The 16,975-nt window shown below is 51.2% G+C and overlaps 1 protein-coding gene across 1 annotated transcript; it reads left to right on the forward strand.

The window, feature by feature from the left end:
• The first annotated feature begins 11,635 nt into the window (after positions 1-11,635).
• Positions 11,636-16,975, forward strand: PEBP1 (phosphatidylethanolamine binding protein 1). Its single transcript, XM_077834948.1, has 4 exons — positions 11,636-11,809; positions 13,248-13,357; positions 13,943-14,043; positions 15,650-16,975. The coding sequence occupies exons 1-4, from the start codon at positions 11,672-11,674 to the stop codon at positions 15,865-15,867; spliced, it is 567 nt and encodes a 188-aa protein (XP_077691074.1). The 5' UTR covers positions 11,636-11,671; the 3' UTR covers positions 15,868-16,975.

A 16,975-nucleotide genomic window follows, 5' to 3' on the forward strand; every position in this document is an offset into this window, starting at 1 on the left:
TGATACTGCTGCATCTTTTCCGAGCAGTAGCAGATTCAGGGCTACCCAGGGGGTCAGCTTCTCACTGGAAGGGGAGGTAGCTGGCACGGTCCCTGAGGATGTTCTGTTTACAAAAGGCTGCTAACATTGCAGAGGGGTGGCCAAATGCACACACAGGCAATTGCATTGCCACAAACCCGCTCAGGCACCATGGAGGAGCCCTGTCCTATTGGCAAGAAACAGTTCCCTTCTCTGTCTTCCTTGGTGTCTGTCCTCTGTTCAGCTCATGCTGTCCGTGCCTCCCTCCTGCCTGCACCCTTCACCTGGAAAACCTCGTGAGTGCCCACCCTAAACATGGATTAGTTCATGAGCCTGCTTTTGTGCAACTGCCCTGTAAGAGAAAGGCCCCACAGCGAGGTCTGACCATATTCAGTGCCCTGGGAGCTGGCTCCCTGCTTAGTCGCCCTGCAGAAAAAGAGAGTTTCAGCCACACCATCTCCTTACTGATACTCAGGTGTGTTCTCCACACTGACCATGATCTTCCCCTCCTCCTGTGTTTACCCTTTTCTATGGAGCGTTTCCTACTGAGCATTCATATCAAGCTCTCTGTCCTCATATGCATTCCTTCCTGCACGCTTTGGCCATGACAATCCCACGCCCTGCCCTGCTCACATGTGTTTTGTAGTCAGGCTCTACCTTTGTGTCAACTGCTTCTGCCTCACTGATCCGCTTTGTTTATCCCTCTTTGTTACTTCTCAAAGGTGTCATAGCAACAGCCTGCGCCCTGGTTCGGCTCAGGGATTAGACGCCAGGCACAGAACTCAGGGGAGAACAGGCTTGGAACAAAGAGCCACAATAAATACGCCCCGGGGGCACGGCAAAGGGCCTCACAGTTTGTCAGCAGAGGGCTACAGTGCACAGACCCAGCAGTGGATGTGCTGGCCCTGGCTGACAGCAGGGCTCAGCACATGAGCTGTGAGGAACGTACCGGTGAATGATGACTCTGCCGGCTGCACCCACTTGTACAGCCACAAGAGAAAGTGACCCTCTGACATGAAAGGAAAGAGGCTGGGGAGGTGAATTGGCCACAGAGCTGCATAGAAAGACACAGGGTCAAATTCACACCTGCTGGTAAGTGGATGCACCTCCACCGACATGTCTTAAGTTGCAATTGCTTATACCAGGTCTAAATGTTGCCCAAAGGTTTCATTCTGGGGGGTGCCGAGTTACAGATAAACCCACCTTGGCGTTAAAGAGAGTCAAGGCCTGATTTCCAGAGGTGCTGAGCACCTGCCGTTCCCACTGATTTCAACTGAGATTGGGAGTATTCAGCACCTCTGAAAATCAAGCTCCTACAGTGAAATCCTGGCCCTGCTGATGTTCAATTCGGGGCTTGCCACTGAATTCACCGGAGCCAGGATTTCACCCCCAGAGTCCCAATCCTCCCCCCATCACACATGGGCTTTGGGGGAGAAGAACAAACTTCATGGATTCAACAGCCAGAAAAGCTGCTTGGAAGGATGAAGATAAAAATAATAATAATAAACAAGAATTAAAATACTATCAGGCTCTCTAGTGCAGAGAGAACAAATGAAGCCGGTCACTGGAAAGCAGCTCAGAAGAAAGAAAGGAAATGGAACAACAGAGACAGCAAAATGAAAGGGGAACAAGGAAAAGAGATGGAAGCAGGAAAGAGGAAAAGGACCCAAAGGAGAAAGTAAAGCCTGAAGAATAAGAACTGAGAAAGGTAGACGGATTTTATTTTAAATCTGCCCTTTGGATTTTATTTGGGGATTCTACAACAAAACAAATTTAGTTAGTTTGTTAAAATCAACAGCAGAAATATTCGAGGAAAATGTCCCAGGGGGGCAGGGCCCCCCTCCAAACCGATACTGGGTGGACGTAATGCCCCTACATTGCTAACTGCCAAGATGAGACCCCAACAAAAAGCAGTCTCCAGGCTGATGTGGGTATTGCTGGGAATGTCTGAGATTGGGGATTGAGGAACTTTTTCACAGAGCAGAGAACATTTTAGGAGAGACGGTCCTGTGCATAATCTTGTGGCAACTACAGCGATTGCTCACATAGAAGAGTAATATTAGCAAAGGATTTATGTATTCTTATCCTCTTTTAGTTCTATTTATCTCTGGGAGTTCACACAGTATGGTCAGCCTGCTCTCCAAGACCATCAGGCCACAGTTTGGGAATTTTGGATTATTAGTGCCGAACAAACAAACCAGAACCACAAGGTGGTTTCCTCCAGATCAGCTCACAATCTGTTGCCACACCAGCACATACCTAGATGTTGCTATGGTACTTATGGAGCTGTCTTCTGGATGAGGCACAAGACAAGGCTGGGATCATTTGCGTCTTTAAAGGTCTCCTTCATCTTTTTGCAAGAGTTGGAGGTATTTGATCTGGTATCTTGGCTAAATTCCTATGCAGGTCATCTTGCCTACCCGCATGGCCTCTGCAGCATCACTTGGATAAGATCAGGGGAGCTGGAACGAGCAGTGCTGGGGATGCAGTAGCACCCCGGCTTGAAGTGGTTTCCATCATATACAAGGTTTACAGTGTGGTTCAATGGCTTTCAGCACGCCCACTGTACAAACTCTTCCAACGCCGCAGGATAAAATAATCTTCAACCCCAATCTTAAACTGTTTGTTATGCGTCACAGCCAGGATTACAACTTGGGCTCCCTGATTCCCACGTCTATGCTTAAAACCACAACCCCCCCGTATCAGGAGTCACAGCAGCAGAGCCCAGGCCTCGCCTATGAAACTTGGGAGGAAACCAAGCCTGAGACCTCAGTCCTGCCCTCTGTTACACTGGTGTGGGAAATGGGTGAGAGGACATAGGGAGCTCCCTAAGTCTGTCTTCCCTCCCCCAATCCCAGCAAAGCAGGGCAGGATCCATCCTCAGGGCCTGATCCAACCCCCATTGACTCAGTGAGAGCTGGATCAGACCCTCAGCACAAAGGAGTGCATTAGGAGGGGAGCCCAGCTGTTGCAGCAGCTGCCTGCCAACATGCTGCTGAATGGGTAGGTTAGGTGCACGCCTATCCCTCCAAGTCATCTGGGGTGCAAACAGCCCTCTTGCTCCCAGCCCCGGCCAGGGAATTGTTGGAACGATTAATACTGTTTGAAATTATTAATATTGATATGGGAAGCCAGCAAATACTAATTTAACCATAAACTCCTTTATTAAATCCAAAGGCCAAAATGGTATTTATACAATTGCTCTAACCATGCCTAAAAAGCAATGTGCTACATCCAAACAGTAACAAACCATTTATACGCATTTGATCAAGATACTTACAAATGGGCTAAACCCAGGGTGCTTCGACCCATATTGGTTGGCTCCAGCATGGTCAGGGAGGTACTAATGAAACCCTTTAAGAGTTTACTTTTTATACCCTTCAACAAACAAGTGATGTCACTGCCTTTACTGACTTCAGCTAAAAACCAACTTGAGACAATTCATCCTTATTTCCCGTCTTAATCTCGAGAAGATTTACACCCTCCTTTCTTCTTAAGGCCTTTCCTTTCTTACCTTCTTCCCCACCACCTGTTGCTTACCAGCAGGACAGTGGGAAGGTTTGGGCTTGTTTCTTTTAAGATAGTTTTCCTTTATTTTGTTACTACAGCTCTTTTACTTTATTAGTTACTTTTGGAACCATACATCCTTCCCATACTACACGTAACACTACTTGCTTTGCTCACACCCTTCGTTTACTTGCTGATTGGGGCCTATTCCTTACTGGCCATGAACGATAAGGGAAACTGTTATTTTCTTAACCAAACTTTAGCTTACTTTAGTTCTTTAATTTTACACTTATCCGACAGGAATCCTGCCCTCTGCTGGCATCATCCACATGGTGGAGGACACATGGGGCTACATCTCCACTCCACATTGCTAGGCTGGCCTGGGTGAAGGGGCTAAACTCTGATACAGAGACTGAGGAGCTGGGGGTGAAATTTACAATGAGAGAGATTCTTAATTTGTCAATTTCACAGCAAAGGGAATAGCATGAGTCTATAGATCAGAATCCTTGATCTCTGCAACCCCTGCCCTTGGCTACCTAGCACCTAGCTCGTCCCAGATGGCCATGAAGAAGAAAGGCCATTAACCGTTAACCCTCCAGGATACAGCACTTCCTTACCAAAAGGGCCAAATATCTGGTATGCTCTTAAAAAGTTCCTAAGGACCTGCCACACTCCCCTACCTATCTCCAAGCAACACCGGCCTGCATTTCATTTCAAACAGGGAGGCGTGGAGTTTCGTACTAGGTCACTTCGTTAACAACGACTGTGCAAACAAGGATAAGAACTTGGCTTACAATCAGATTCTGCTCTTAGTTACACTCACTGGGTCAAGATCAGAGAGGGTGCATAGGGGGTGCCAGAGATCCCTTAGGCATACTCACCCTCATCCCAATGTATGAGTGCATGGGGTACGCTGGGGTCATTTACATGCTGAGGAGCTAGAAGGTGAGCTGGGGATGGCCTGCTATCACAAACCCTTTCTTACATCCTCCCGTAGTTTCTCTGCTTTGCCATACTTCTCTACACTCCTTCCTTCCAGCCCCTCTGCATGCATCACCCTAACCTAGTCTTAACTTGCCACACATTGCCGCTCCCCTCCCATGAGCTGGGGGCCACCAGGGGACCATTCCATTGTCAAAGGAATTCCAGCTGCTGCATGCCAGGGAACCCTGCTCTCAAGGGTAAAAAACCTGGAGTGTGAACACAGGATTCTGCTGTTACCAGAGGTAACAAGGGGATGGCATTGACCTGGGCACTGGCTCTGCACACCATGGGAGAAATGCCACTCAACAGACATTGGGGGCAATTCACTGCTAGGCCACATAAAGGGGCTGTAAAGCCCCACAAATACCCCTGGTGCAAGAAGCCCTAGCACAAGGGGCATTCCTGGGCAGGCCAGGGCCATGTTGTGGGAGGGAGGAGAAACTATCCAATGTTCTTATAGCCTGGTGAGTCTTCACTCCTGATGCATGGGAGCAATGGCACAAACTAACCCCCAACCAGACCAGAACCTGTATTGTCCCTAGTCCCAGTACACAGGTGAATCTGGGCTCGTCTCCTAAGTGATGAGCCTGTTGTAACTGATCATTTGTTCACATGCTGCAGCCATACGTCACCCCAGAATACACAGGGAACAGGACTATAGACACAGAGAGGGTGGTGCCCAGTGAGGGCTGAACCTTAAACACCAAACACTTACCACTTTCTCAGTAGACCGAAACCCACCTCCCTTATTTCACATAGGTCCCCCAGCAACCTTACCCCACTACCAGTGTCAGTCACACCCAGCCCAGCCTAGATTTGAACCAGCCACCCACAGGCGACATGTTCAATTGGTCACGACCAAGCTTGTGAGCCATCCAGTCGCCCGTGGAACAGACAATCCAATTCCTTATGGTTACTCTGTTAATATGCCTTTGACGAATGATGCTCTCCACCTGGCGCTTGTCAGACGGGACAGGAGGAAGCAGCCAGGCTCCTCTCTGGTTTTTGTCCACTTCAGAGTAACTTCCTGTGCCTGCAGCATTGATGGGTTTGCCACACCTCAGGCACTCCGCTCTACCCTGCCGTATTTATTTTAATCTGCAGTGCCTTCGAAGAGACAAAGGAAAGATTGTCCTTCCAAAGGCGGCAGAAAGCTGGGACCCAACATCCGGCAAGATCTACGTGTGTGATTGGTTTTATGCATGTGAGTAACCCACTGACGTGAAGCTCAGCACCTGCTAAGCCCTTGCAGGAGAAGGTCCTGTAGTGTGCAGGAATAGGGTTTCCATTTAAATGGTCTGCAAGCCCTTTAGTGGTGCTCCCCGTGTTCTGTGTTGGAGAAGATGCCAGAACCCAGCCAAAGCAGCAGTGTGTACAGTAGCTAGAGCTTGCAGGCTGTGTTATTGGAACCCCACCATGCCCGTGTCATTCCTTTATTTTATGTGTATTGTGCAAAGAGCAAAAAACATAGCAGGCCCCTGTCGGGACTCCTTTGCAGGGATTCCCTCTGATCGCTGCCTTGTAGGGCAGGGAGGTTTCTCCCCCTCAACCCACCTGTGAAACAGACTATGGTTCTGACCCCAAACTTCACGCTGGCTCTGGGGCGCTGCTAACCCTATCCAGTGCCTGGTAGGGCCTCCCGTGATCACATCTCCCCCCGTTATGTGAGATTTCCTTAGTGCAGAGGAAGACTGAGTTATAGATAATACAGCTGAGCTCTGCAAGGGGGCCTCAAAGGGAGAGACAGAGGTATTGTGTGACCTCCTTTTTTACACACAGGAGTGTGAAAGCCATACCCGGGGGGCCCTTCTGCGCACAGATTTCAAGGGCATGTCTAGCTCTAAATACGCAGAATAGTCCACATCCACCTGAGTGCACAGCTTTTGATTTCCCACGTCACACGTGCTACTAACAACAGTGTATTCTAGACATGTGGGGCCCACTGATGTCGATGGCTTTTGGATCAAGTCCACGCAGAGACAACTCCTCAGAAACCCACTCCTGCTGCAAACAGCTAAGTGGCACTTCTGCCAGCCAGAACCATCCAGCAACAAGGTTAACCACAGGTTAGCGAGCTGGATGCAGGAGCCATGGGGTGTTACATAGGAAGTGACTGGGATAATGGCTTCTGGCTTTGCTGTCCATGAATCATTGTACAAAGCACTCCCTACTGCAGAGACACCAAGAAGGACAAGAAACACTCAAACATCTATAGGCATTTGCAGATCAGACCACACACTGTGCAGCTTCTCATACTGACCCCTCCCGGGGCACGTCAAGATACACGTTATGCAGGTGCCTCCCAATTCCAATGTGCAACAAGGAAATAAAGCAGACCTTGACCAAAACACTAACTTTCCTACTAATAACTCCTCTGACAGCAACAAAGAGTCATGCTACTGTGATGCTCGATGGCGAAAGACTTACTGGTTTCAGAGTAACAGCCGTGTTAGTCTGTATTCGCAAAAAGAAAAGGAGGACTTGTGGCACCTTAGAGACTTGCTTAGTCTCTAAGGTGCCACAAGTCCTCCTTTTCGAAAGGCTTACTGTTCTCTAACAGCAGCTCCTGTCAGGCCTGACAAACTCACTACACCTAACACATTGCTTTAATAGTATTGCTCCAAGAAGGGTCACACGAGGTCTCTACTAAAAGCCTGTGCCACACTGACCCTCCTTGTCGTTGCAAGATGTAGGTAGAGATGATATTTCAGGGGCTGTGTCTACATGCTGAAAAATGTGTTTTGTCTGTGTCCTAGCAGGGCTGACAAACAGGCTTTGCCAGACAGAGGGACGTATGCTCACCTGTCTGCCTCCATTCACGTGGAGATTAAGCATTGTAAGCCAACAGAATGGGAGCCCAATATACTTACGAAATCAACAGGAGGGTGGGAAGACTAAACCCCAGGGGGTTGTCCTGTCTCTGGGGGGCAAAAAATGAACTTTGAAGAACATAAATATAATGCAAGGAGACATTTTGTGATTCATTCACTGCAGAAAACCCCTGGCACTGGCAGAGGGGGTTGCTTGCATCCTGCTTTGTCCTAAACCAGCTCGCTTTGCAAAAGACTGCACCTTTGGGGAAAATCTACATTGTTATATAGGTAGGGTGACCAGATCGCAACTGTGAAAAAAACAGGACAGGGGTGAGGGTAATAGGCGCCTATATAAGAAAAAGTCCAAAAAAAACGGGACTGTCCCTATAAAAACAGGACATCTGGTCCCCTTATATTTAGCGGAGTGACCACTGCTAAGTGTAGACCCAGGTTTGCGTGTTAGGATTTTGTTTTATAGCTAACCATTTCCATTGTTCTGATTCACCAGCTCTTACACCTTAGCCGTTGATAATAAACTTATGATTGTTTTCTCCATAAATGTAACTCAGTGCTGTGATGTTACTGTGGAGCTGATCTCGGTTCAATCAAACCAACGGGAGCGCGCCCTATTCCTCTGGGGACAGCTGGGAGTGTGCAGTGGTTAAGGGCTGGGCGCTACAGGGGGATGCTTTAGGAGGGACTCAGGGGCTGGGTGCATCTATTCTTACCTGCAGGACAAAGTGAGGGATGGCAGAGCCCAGAGGAGATTGTTTGGGTGGCGAACACTGCAGACTGGTGGAGTCAGGGAGTTCGCACCCAGTTAAGCTCAAGCAAGTCTGTCTGTCTGTCTTTCTCTCGTAGGGTGACTGAAAAATCGGGCCAAGGGATGGGGGGTAATAGATGTCCATATAAGACAAAGCCCCAAATATAGGGATTGTCCCTATTAAATCGGGACATTTGGTCACCCTGGGGGGGGAAACAAGGTGATTCGCAGCCTGAGGCCTGGACCCCCAGAGAAAAGGTCACACTTGCCTGCCTGCATCAGGGGAGACAGGTAAGGAAGTGACCTTGTTGCTTCCCTACTAGCCTTCCCTTTGCAACTGCAACTGGGAATACCCTACTCCGCTACGAGTAAACGACATGGGAATTTCTGTCGCTAACAGGTTCCCAGGCCCAACCTCTGCTCTGACACGTGTTGGGATCCTTTGGAAAACTCATGCCACCCCATATAAGGGAGGAATTATTATCCTCATTTTATTGATCTGGAAATTTTGAGGCACACGTAAGTTGAGCCAGTAGTAGAGTGAGGAAGAGAACCCAGGAGTCCTGGCTACCTGCCCCATATATACGCAGCACAATCCTAACAACACTCTAATAGATTCTCAACCAAGGCTGCAAACCGTGGTCAGGGTTTGCAACCACCCTGCCCTTTCCAATATTGCTAAGAGGAAGGGGGCTGCCAGCTAGACGAGAGAGGTTGTAGAGAGGTCCCAGTGTAGAAAGGGAGGAGAACCAGTGCCTTAACATACAGTACTGTATTTTGCTAGGCACATGATTCTCGTGACGCAATTTGTTTTTCTTCTATACTGTATGGTTTAAGTGTAACACTGCAAAGGTGTCAAATGAATAGAATTCAGGGAAGTGTCACAAAAGGGCTAGCTACCCAAACACCCTTTACAATAGTAACCTGGACGTAAGTCATTAGTATTAATCAGATGAGTAGCCAGGTTAAACCAGTGAGGAAATTCATCATTCACCTCAAGCAACCTCCATGCAATTGTAAGCCGGGGGAATAGTCCCGCTATTGTGGAGAACTTTCCTGGCTTCTGCACTACCCCGGTGAAGTGGGCTAGCAAAAGGATCTGAGTCCTCGCTCCCACTTCCTTTACCCAGTGGCCTCCCTGCCCTTGAGGACTCCCCTTCCACTCTCCTGTCTGGTAGAGTCCTCATAACCCCAACAAGGCTGGGCCCAGGATTCCTGGGGGGCTCGACCCCCAACCCTGCTGCGGTCACCTAGGATAGGGGCTAGGGTGTCCCCACTCCGGGGTACTCTCTCTGCACTGGGCACTTCTCTGACCCACTGACCATTACATACAAGTTAAAACACATGCAAGTTATTTAATCAACAATTAATTTGAAAAAGAATAAGGAAAAATAGGAAAGGTTAAAGGAAACACATCAACCCGCTCTGTGGCAGGGAACATCACAAACAGTGTCTCTGGAATGTCAGGGCAGTTCACAGTCTGTTCCTTGTAAGTCCCAGGCCTCCTTCTCAGGCCCTGGCTTTGCTGTAGGGATGCTGTAGGTTGGACACTCGTTCTGGTGGTGGCCACACGCTCTCAGGCTCTAAGTGGTAGGACCCTTCTTCCCAGTGTCGCCCCCACCCTGTCGGGGTTACGATCCAAGCCTGGCCTGCAGAGCCTCTTGGCTGAGGCGTCTCCCTGTGCTGGGCCCGCTGCCCAGGGTCCCCCTCGGTCTGCCCAGCTGCTTACCGCACCCAGCTCCAGACTGCTCCAGCCCCAGCTGCTGCTCTGCCTCCAGCTCCCTGGGCTGCTTCTTTGGCCCCTCTGGCTCTGGTTGCTACAGCTCTGCTCCCAGGACAGGTCTGCTCTGCCGGCTGCTTCTGTGACTCTGCTCCCAGCACTGACCTGCTTCCTGGGCTGCTTTTCTGGCCGCTCTGGCTCTGGTTGCTGCAGCTCTGCTCCCAGGGCAAGTCTGCTCTCTCTGGGCTGTGCCTCTGGCTTTGGGGCTGCAGCTCTGCTCCCAGGACAGGGGCTGCTCTCTCTGGATCTGGCACGGCTCTGCTCCCCAGCTCAGCTCGAGCCCCTGCCTTCTCCTTAGCTCTGCCCCACTCTGTCTGACCCAGGCAAATCCAGCTCACATGGAGGACAGGACCTCCCTGGCCTCCTGACTCCCTGATTAGCCTGCCCACCCCGTCATTCAGGCTGACCTGGAGCATTGGCCTCTCCCCCATTGTTCCTGGGGACTGTCAGTCTCAGCGTCCTGATTTCCCATAGACCCTTCCCTTTTTAGTACTGAGAGCTAGCCAACCAAAACACCCCCACTGAATGTTAGTAAGGGGGCAACAGCCCCCTTACACAATAGCAGATTCCAATCATGGCTGTAACTGTCAGCAGGAAGTGTACCCTGGGGCACCCATAGTTCATTGATGGGCTGCGTTGCTTCCCAGGCCATGGGTGGGGTATTTGGTCAGACCCTAGTAGGGTTTTTTGTTTTAAGGACTTTGGTTAAAAAAAAAAAAGATACAAGGCTGAGCTCCACTGCCCAACAACCACTTCATCCCAAGGGCCCACTCGCAGCGGCTTAGCAAGGCAGTCCTTTCCCCACACTGGGCTGAAGAATTAACGGTTTCATTTAAAAGAAGGGCATTTACAGTCCTTGGGGTCGCAAAGAAAACGTTCAAAATACTTTCTCCGTCCTGTGACTGCACAGAACTCAGGGACTGTAATAACTCCCTGGTTTGCTCTTCACAAACACTCCCGTGCAGCCTCGCAAAATTCTACTCACTGCTCCCCAGAGCGCGGAAATTCGAAGGGCCCACTTCAGAGCCGCCCCGGGGAAGGGCTGTAAACCAGCTGGATCTTCCTTGGGGCGCTCCGCCGGCATAGGGGGAAGTCCCTGACAGGCTGAGTCAGTCCAGCCAGCTCTATATCACCGCCTACTACAGGGAACCATGGGGAAGGGAAAGGCTGGAACCAGGAGGCATTTCTACATCCAGGATCGTGGCTATTCCTAGCTGCTGCAATGGTCCCTTTGGGCTACTGGCAGCTGGTGCAAGTCAGAGCAACCCTCAGGGCTGCTCTCAGCTACCTTGGGAGCAGACAGGTTCCCAGTGGCCCCATGACACAGGACGGTGCAGGGGTGGCCTCAGGCCTGAGCGTTTGCATTGTACCTGGGGTGCATTTGTGCAGCACCCGGGACAAGGGGCTGCTCGGGGGGGTGGGGGCGTCATTGCAACAGGACCGATGCTGACAATTACTGACCGGGCCTCTTTGATCAGGCAGCTGGGCGGGGGGCGGGGCCCGGCCAGGCTACCAGACCCCCCCTGAGGAGAGGCGGCCTGCCCCGGCACCGCCCCAGCCCGCGGAGCCGACTCCGCTCCGCCTCGCCCCCGCCCCTGCAACCCGAGACGGCCCGCGCAGCGAGGGGAGCCGGGCCCGCCCACTCTGCCCACGGAGGCCAATGGGAGCGGAGAGGGGAGGCGGGCCCGCCCCCTCTGCCCGCCATGGCCAATGGGAGCCGGGGGGGAGGAGCCAGGCCCCGCAGCCCCTCAAAGGGGTGCCGCTGGCGCGCGCCCGCCGCCTGGCACGGAGCTCGCGCAGCCGAGGATGGCGCTGGCGCTGGGGCCGTGGGACGGGCCGCTGAGCCTGGGCGAGGTGGAGCAGCGGCCGGCGCAGCCCCTGCGCGTGCGGTACGGGGCGGCGGCGGCGATAGACGAGCTGGGCCAAGTGCTGACCCCCACCCAGGTAGGGCCGGGCTCGAGCCGGGCGGCCCGGGGAGCCGGTCGCGGCAGGGCAGCCCCCGCCTCCGGCCTGCTGCGGCTCGGCCCTCGCCGCCCGCCCCGGGCGCGGAGCAGAGAGAGGGGCCGAGCGGCCCGCGCCGGGAGCGGGGCCGTTACGCGCTGGAGGCCGGGCCGGGCGCGGGGGGCTGGCTCCGGGCAGCGCCGCTCCGTGGCGGTGGAACGGGGCAGGCCGCTGCCTGCGGCCGGGGGAGGTCACGGCCCCGCCCGGGGTGGGGCGGGGGCCCCTCCGGGGCCGCGGATCTCCCCGGAGCTGCAGAGGCCGCGCAGCCGCTCCCCAGAGCCCGCCGAGGGGCGCTGCCGTGGCCCGCCGGGGCGGGGCCGAGCCCGGCTGCAGGCTGGAGCGGGGCAGAGCCGGAAGGCGGCGCTCGGAGGGGAGGCTCATTGCAGGGGTGGCGCGGCGGGGCGCTTGCCCGGGGGGAGCGGCGGAGCTCGGCGCCGCTACCATGACGCAGCGGTGTGGGCCGGCCGAGGGGCTCGAACCCGTTATCCCGGCCAGCAAAGCGTGTGTGTGTGGGGGGGGGTGAGTCCCAGCTCTTAGGTCTGCTCCCGGGACTCCTGCTCGATGAGAGCCGAACAGAAACGATCTGCTTGGCCTCATGACCCACGTGGGAGCCTCTGGCGTCCGCTGATCCTGGACTTGCCTGGGTGCTGGCTTCCGGCAGGCTAAGTCCATTGATCGCAGTAGTTCCTCCTGACCTGCACCAGCATGAGAGCAAAATGCAGGCCCGTTATGCTCCAGGGGCTTGCGGTAATGCCTGTGTTGCTCCAACACCACCCCCCATTACTAGGAAATGGAGTAGGTAAGAGGAGGGTGCTGCGGTGTTGGGTTGGAATCCTCCTTGGCTGTATACCAACAGCAGTGCACAGCGGGTATCCGTTTCTCAACAGGGTGGAAAATTCCACCACGCCAGGGAGTGTTTCTACTGTCCAAGTACAAGGTAAGGAGTAGATGCGTTCCATAACTGAGTCAAGGACTCCAGCCTTGATCCTTTGTAGCATGCATCTGCCAGTTACGCTTCACTGCGCCCAGATGACAGAAACAGACGTGCCTCATGCTTAGAGTTTGTGTTTTGCATTCAAGTTCTTGCCACTACCACGGAGGTGCAGTCTGTGGGGGTTGTTTTTATTCAAACACATTCTAAGTGGAAGAAAAAACATTCAGCTCATTAAAATCCTTCATTTTTAGGTGGAATCTACAAGCAGTCTCCCTTCTGGTGTAATGAAAACGGGTCTATGTAATAACGTTAGCGTGATGTGTCAATTGCATGCCCAATATAACTTATGGCTTACAGCACTTGGAGAGGGGGTGATGGATTCTCTACGGGGATATGACTATTTTTCCCTTCTTGTTTAATGAATGGCATACAACTTAATCATTATAGGTTCAGAACTGCCCAACCAGCATTGAGTGGGATGGCTGTGATCCACAGAAACTCTACACCTTGGTTCTCACTGACCCAGATGCTCCAAGCAGGAAGGATCCAAAGTTCAGGTAATAGAGCAGGAGAATTTTGGAAGTTTCCCTCTCTTGTCTGCCATAAATGTCAATAGCCTGACCACCGAACTATTAGTTGAACTTTCAAGCTGCCTCTTTCAGCTGAAAATTTCTGCTGCACCAATCAAGTTGAGAAGGGTGATGTGAATTGCTAGAGGCCTGGCAGTCAGCCTGTATAGCAAAGCCTGCAACAGAACCCAAAGCTCCTGGTCCTGAATGTTAGCCAGTAACCATCCTTCCCCACCCACACATCCAAGGATGGGAAACATGCCCCCTGACAATGAATGCTCAGAGCTTTGTGGTGAGCGGAAAGCACCTACCTCTGCCCTGCTGGCTTCTTAGCTTCATCTGAACAGTTCCGGTCAATGATATTCATGTGAAACTGCATCCTTGTGTGTGTATGTGGCGCAAACTTGGCAGGGACAGCAAAAGCCTGTGATGTTCCACCAGGAGAGGGAGTGAGTGGGGAAATACTCTGCTTCTAACAGCCATCTTTCTGGCTGTCCATTTAATTCACTTGGCAGGTTCAGTAATCCGTAGAGACTGTTATTGGTTCTAACTTGGGCATGTTCTTCCTCTTAGGGAATGGCATCACTTCTTGGTTGTCAACATGAAAGGAAATGACATCAGCAGTGGGTGTGTCCTTTCTGATTATGTTGGTTCTGGGCCACCCAAAGGGACAGGTTAGTAAGTGGTAGCCCCCACATATCACTCTGGTCCTGCATGGGCTAATGCAGGACTCCTTGCTACAGTGAATACTACAGTACTCAGACTCGACTGACGAATCCATGCTGTGAATGAGTAGATTGTAATGTAGAGGAACCCAAGCAGGAGCGTGCAGGGAGCTGTAATGTACAGAGAGAAGGAAGTCGCCATCTTGGTGGGCAAGGAAATGAGGATTCGTGTGTACACCTCCTGCACCAGGAGTGCAGAGCAAACTGCTGTCTAAGCAGCAATGTGGATAGCATGGCCACGCTCTGTCCATCTGCCTCTAGTATATTTCCACCATGCAGGGGAAGTGAATGACTAGCATATTGCCTGCATCAGGGGCTGGAGGGAATGTTGCTGAATTTATATCTGGGTGGTTCCTAGATGAGAACTGAGTTCAAATGTGACCCTGAAGGCTATTCAGACATAGCTGGTGCATTTTGTTCAAGTATTAAATCTTCTTTCCTGTAAGTAAAGAAGCTGTTTACCTGAGAGATGATACCAGCTGCTGGACATCTCTTCTCCTGCGTAAACATAGTGGACAAGTTGAACTTAGTGCTTGTCTGGGAGTCTAAGCTCTGACATCACTTAGAGCAGGTGTTAGGCCCAGGAGACTAAAACAGTTCTGTATGTGGGAGTTGGTGCAATCTGCATAAAAAACGGCTCTGCTACTGCTGAAGAACTGTTTGCAGTGTGTGTGCTCAGTATATGCCAACATCTCAGCTTTCAAACCCTACAGATCTGTATTAGCCACTCCTCACACCTGGGGGGAAAAATGGAAATATGGTGACAATATCAGTTGTAAAGGTTCATGGCAGATATTTACCTGCCCAAGGCGTGAGCTGGAACTGTCCATACACTTCATAAACTGACAGCTGATGATGACCCCTCATTCTGGCAGGTCACACACGGCCATGCTTGGCAGTTCCCCTAAGTCAGTACGTTCTGTGGGAATTGTTTTTCTGCTCTTCTGGATGCTGAACATGCGTTCTTAAAGACTTGCTTGGAGTGTGCCAGAAAAATACAAATTATTCTGCTGTCCTAGACCTAAGATCTATGCAAAACACGTGCTTCTGCCTTCAGCCACAGTCTATTAAAGTGGACAATACTACTGAAAGTGATTGATAGGATGGTGCCATTGAGTCCATTATATCTCACAGGTCCTTCCCTTAAAACACTTGTCCAAAAGGCCTCAAACTCATCCTTAACCCTTATGCAACAAGATGGCTAAAAAGCCAAACCCTGGAACCAATGAAAGTTCCATCTGTACTGTAAGATGTCTGCCCTAGAGCTCCTGTCTGTGTACAATGCCTGGCACGCTTATCTAATGTCTACACCTGGTGCTATGTCCGCACATTCCTTGTATACTTGACTCATGACAGCCTCCTTGATGTAGGATACCAGAATGGTTTCTTTATACGCAATAACAAGATTAACGTATGGATCAGACCCTTGTATAGGGGTGTGTATGATCACAAGCTTATGTACCATAGTGCTTCCCTTGAAAACAAATACAGATTTTCTTTCTTCTATTTAACATAGTGTGTCTGTCTCTCTCTCTCTCTCCCACCCAATCTGCAGGACTTCACCGGTACGTGTGGCTGGTCTACGAACAGCCGCAGCCACTGAACTGCAACGAACCCATCCTCACAAACCGATCTGGTGACAAACGTGGGAAGTTCCAAGTGGCATCTTTCCGCAAAAAGTACAAGCTGGGAAACCCAGTGGCTGGCACGTGCTATCAGGCAGAGTGGGATAGCTATGTGCCCAAACTTTACGAGCAGCTGTCTGGGAAGTAGTGGGGAGGGGCAACCCTTAAGCCTCTCATCCTTGTTCCTACATCCCCAAATCCCATCACTTAGAACAAAACTAGCTTTGAGCGAGATGGATCGGTCTTTTGGGAGACAAAGTTTGGGCAAAAGTAAGTGTTTGGAGAAGAGCAATTTCTACCACTGTCCCTGCTGCTCCTTTCCTCTTACCCAGCTCTGTGCTGCCTCTGCAAACAGTTACTGGGTGGAACCAGAGCCCCTTACCCAGTGTACAGCTGTGACCTGAGCCTGCTTCAGTATTAATGTAGTTTTTGCATAGGTGGGGGGGGGTCCTGCCCAATCACCAACGCAGACCACAGTGTTGCTAATAGCAAGTGGTCCCTACCCAGACAGGGTAAGGGGAAAATGTACCATTTATTGTGCCCATTTCTGCAAAAACCATTGCTGCCTAAAGAGCACTAGTACAATCCAGAAATCTGCTAAGGTGAAATGCTGAGAGCTGCTTACACCTCCTGGGCCATCTTGAAAAGCCTGTCTCTTTGAAACTCTGTGTGGGGGGGGCGGGAGAATATGGCTTCTGTTTCTCTTCCCTCATGGTAAGAATGAGCTGAGGTTCCTGGAGATGAGCTAATCCCCAAGAACCCCCCTTGCATGTGTTCCCACCTGCCCTTGCAATCTTAGGTCAAACCTCACAATTAGTCTGGAAAGAGAAAGATTTGACTTACAGTAGCAAACAGATTAAAACACTCAGAGCCTGCCTTTATGCAGACATACAAAGTAGTGGGGAAAGACAGGATTCACTAGTCACTAAAATGTGGTGATAGCAGATTACTATAGGAGGGGGGATTCTGTAGAGACTACCCAAGGACAGCTACTATCCAAAAAGACTTTCAGATGTTCCCTGGAGGTAGCAGTAGGTCAGAGACGCTCTGCGGAGCTGCTCGGTTCCACACCAGTATGTCAGGTGACTGCTGTACCCTTTAATTTGATTTAACTATATACTGGAATGGGGGAAGAAACTTGACCCTGGAAGCTTCTGTTGAACCAGAAAATTAATTTAGCTGATATTGTTTGTGCAAGTCATTGTTGTGCACTATTTGCTGTTTGCTTTTAGTTCCATTAAAAGGACAGAATCACA

Source organism: Eretmochelys imbricata, chromosome 15 (genome assembly GCF_965152235.1).
Source record: "Eretmochelys imbricata isolate rEreImb1 chromosome 15, rEreImb1.hap1, whole genome shotgun sequence".
Classification (NCBI taxonomy): Eukaryota; Metazoa; Chordata; order Testudines; family Cheloniidae; genus Eretmochelys; species Eretmochelys imbricata.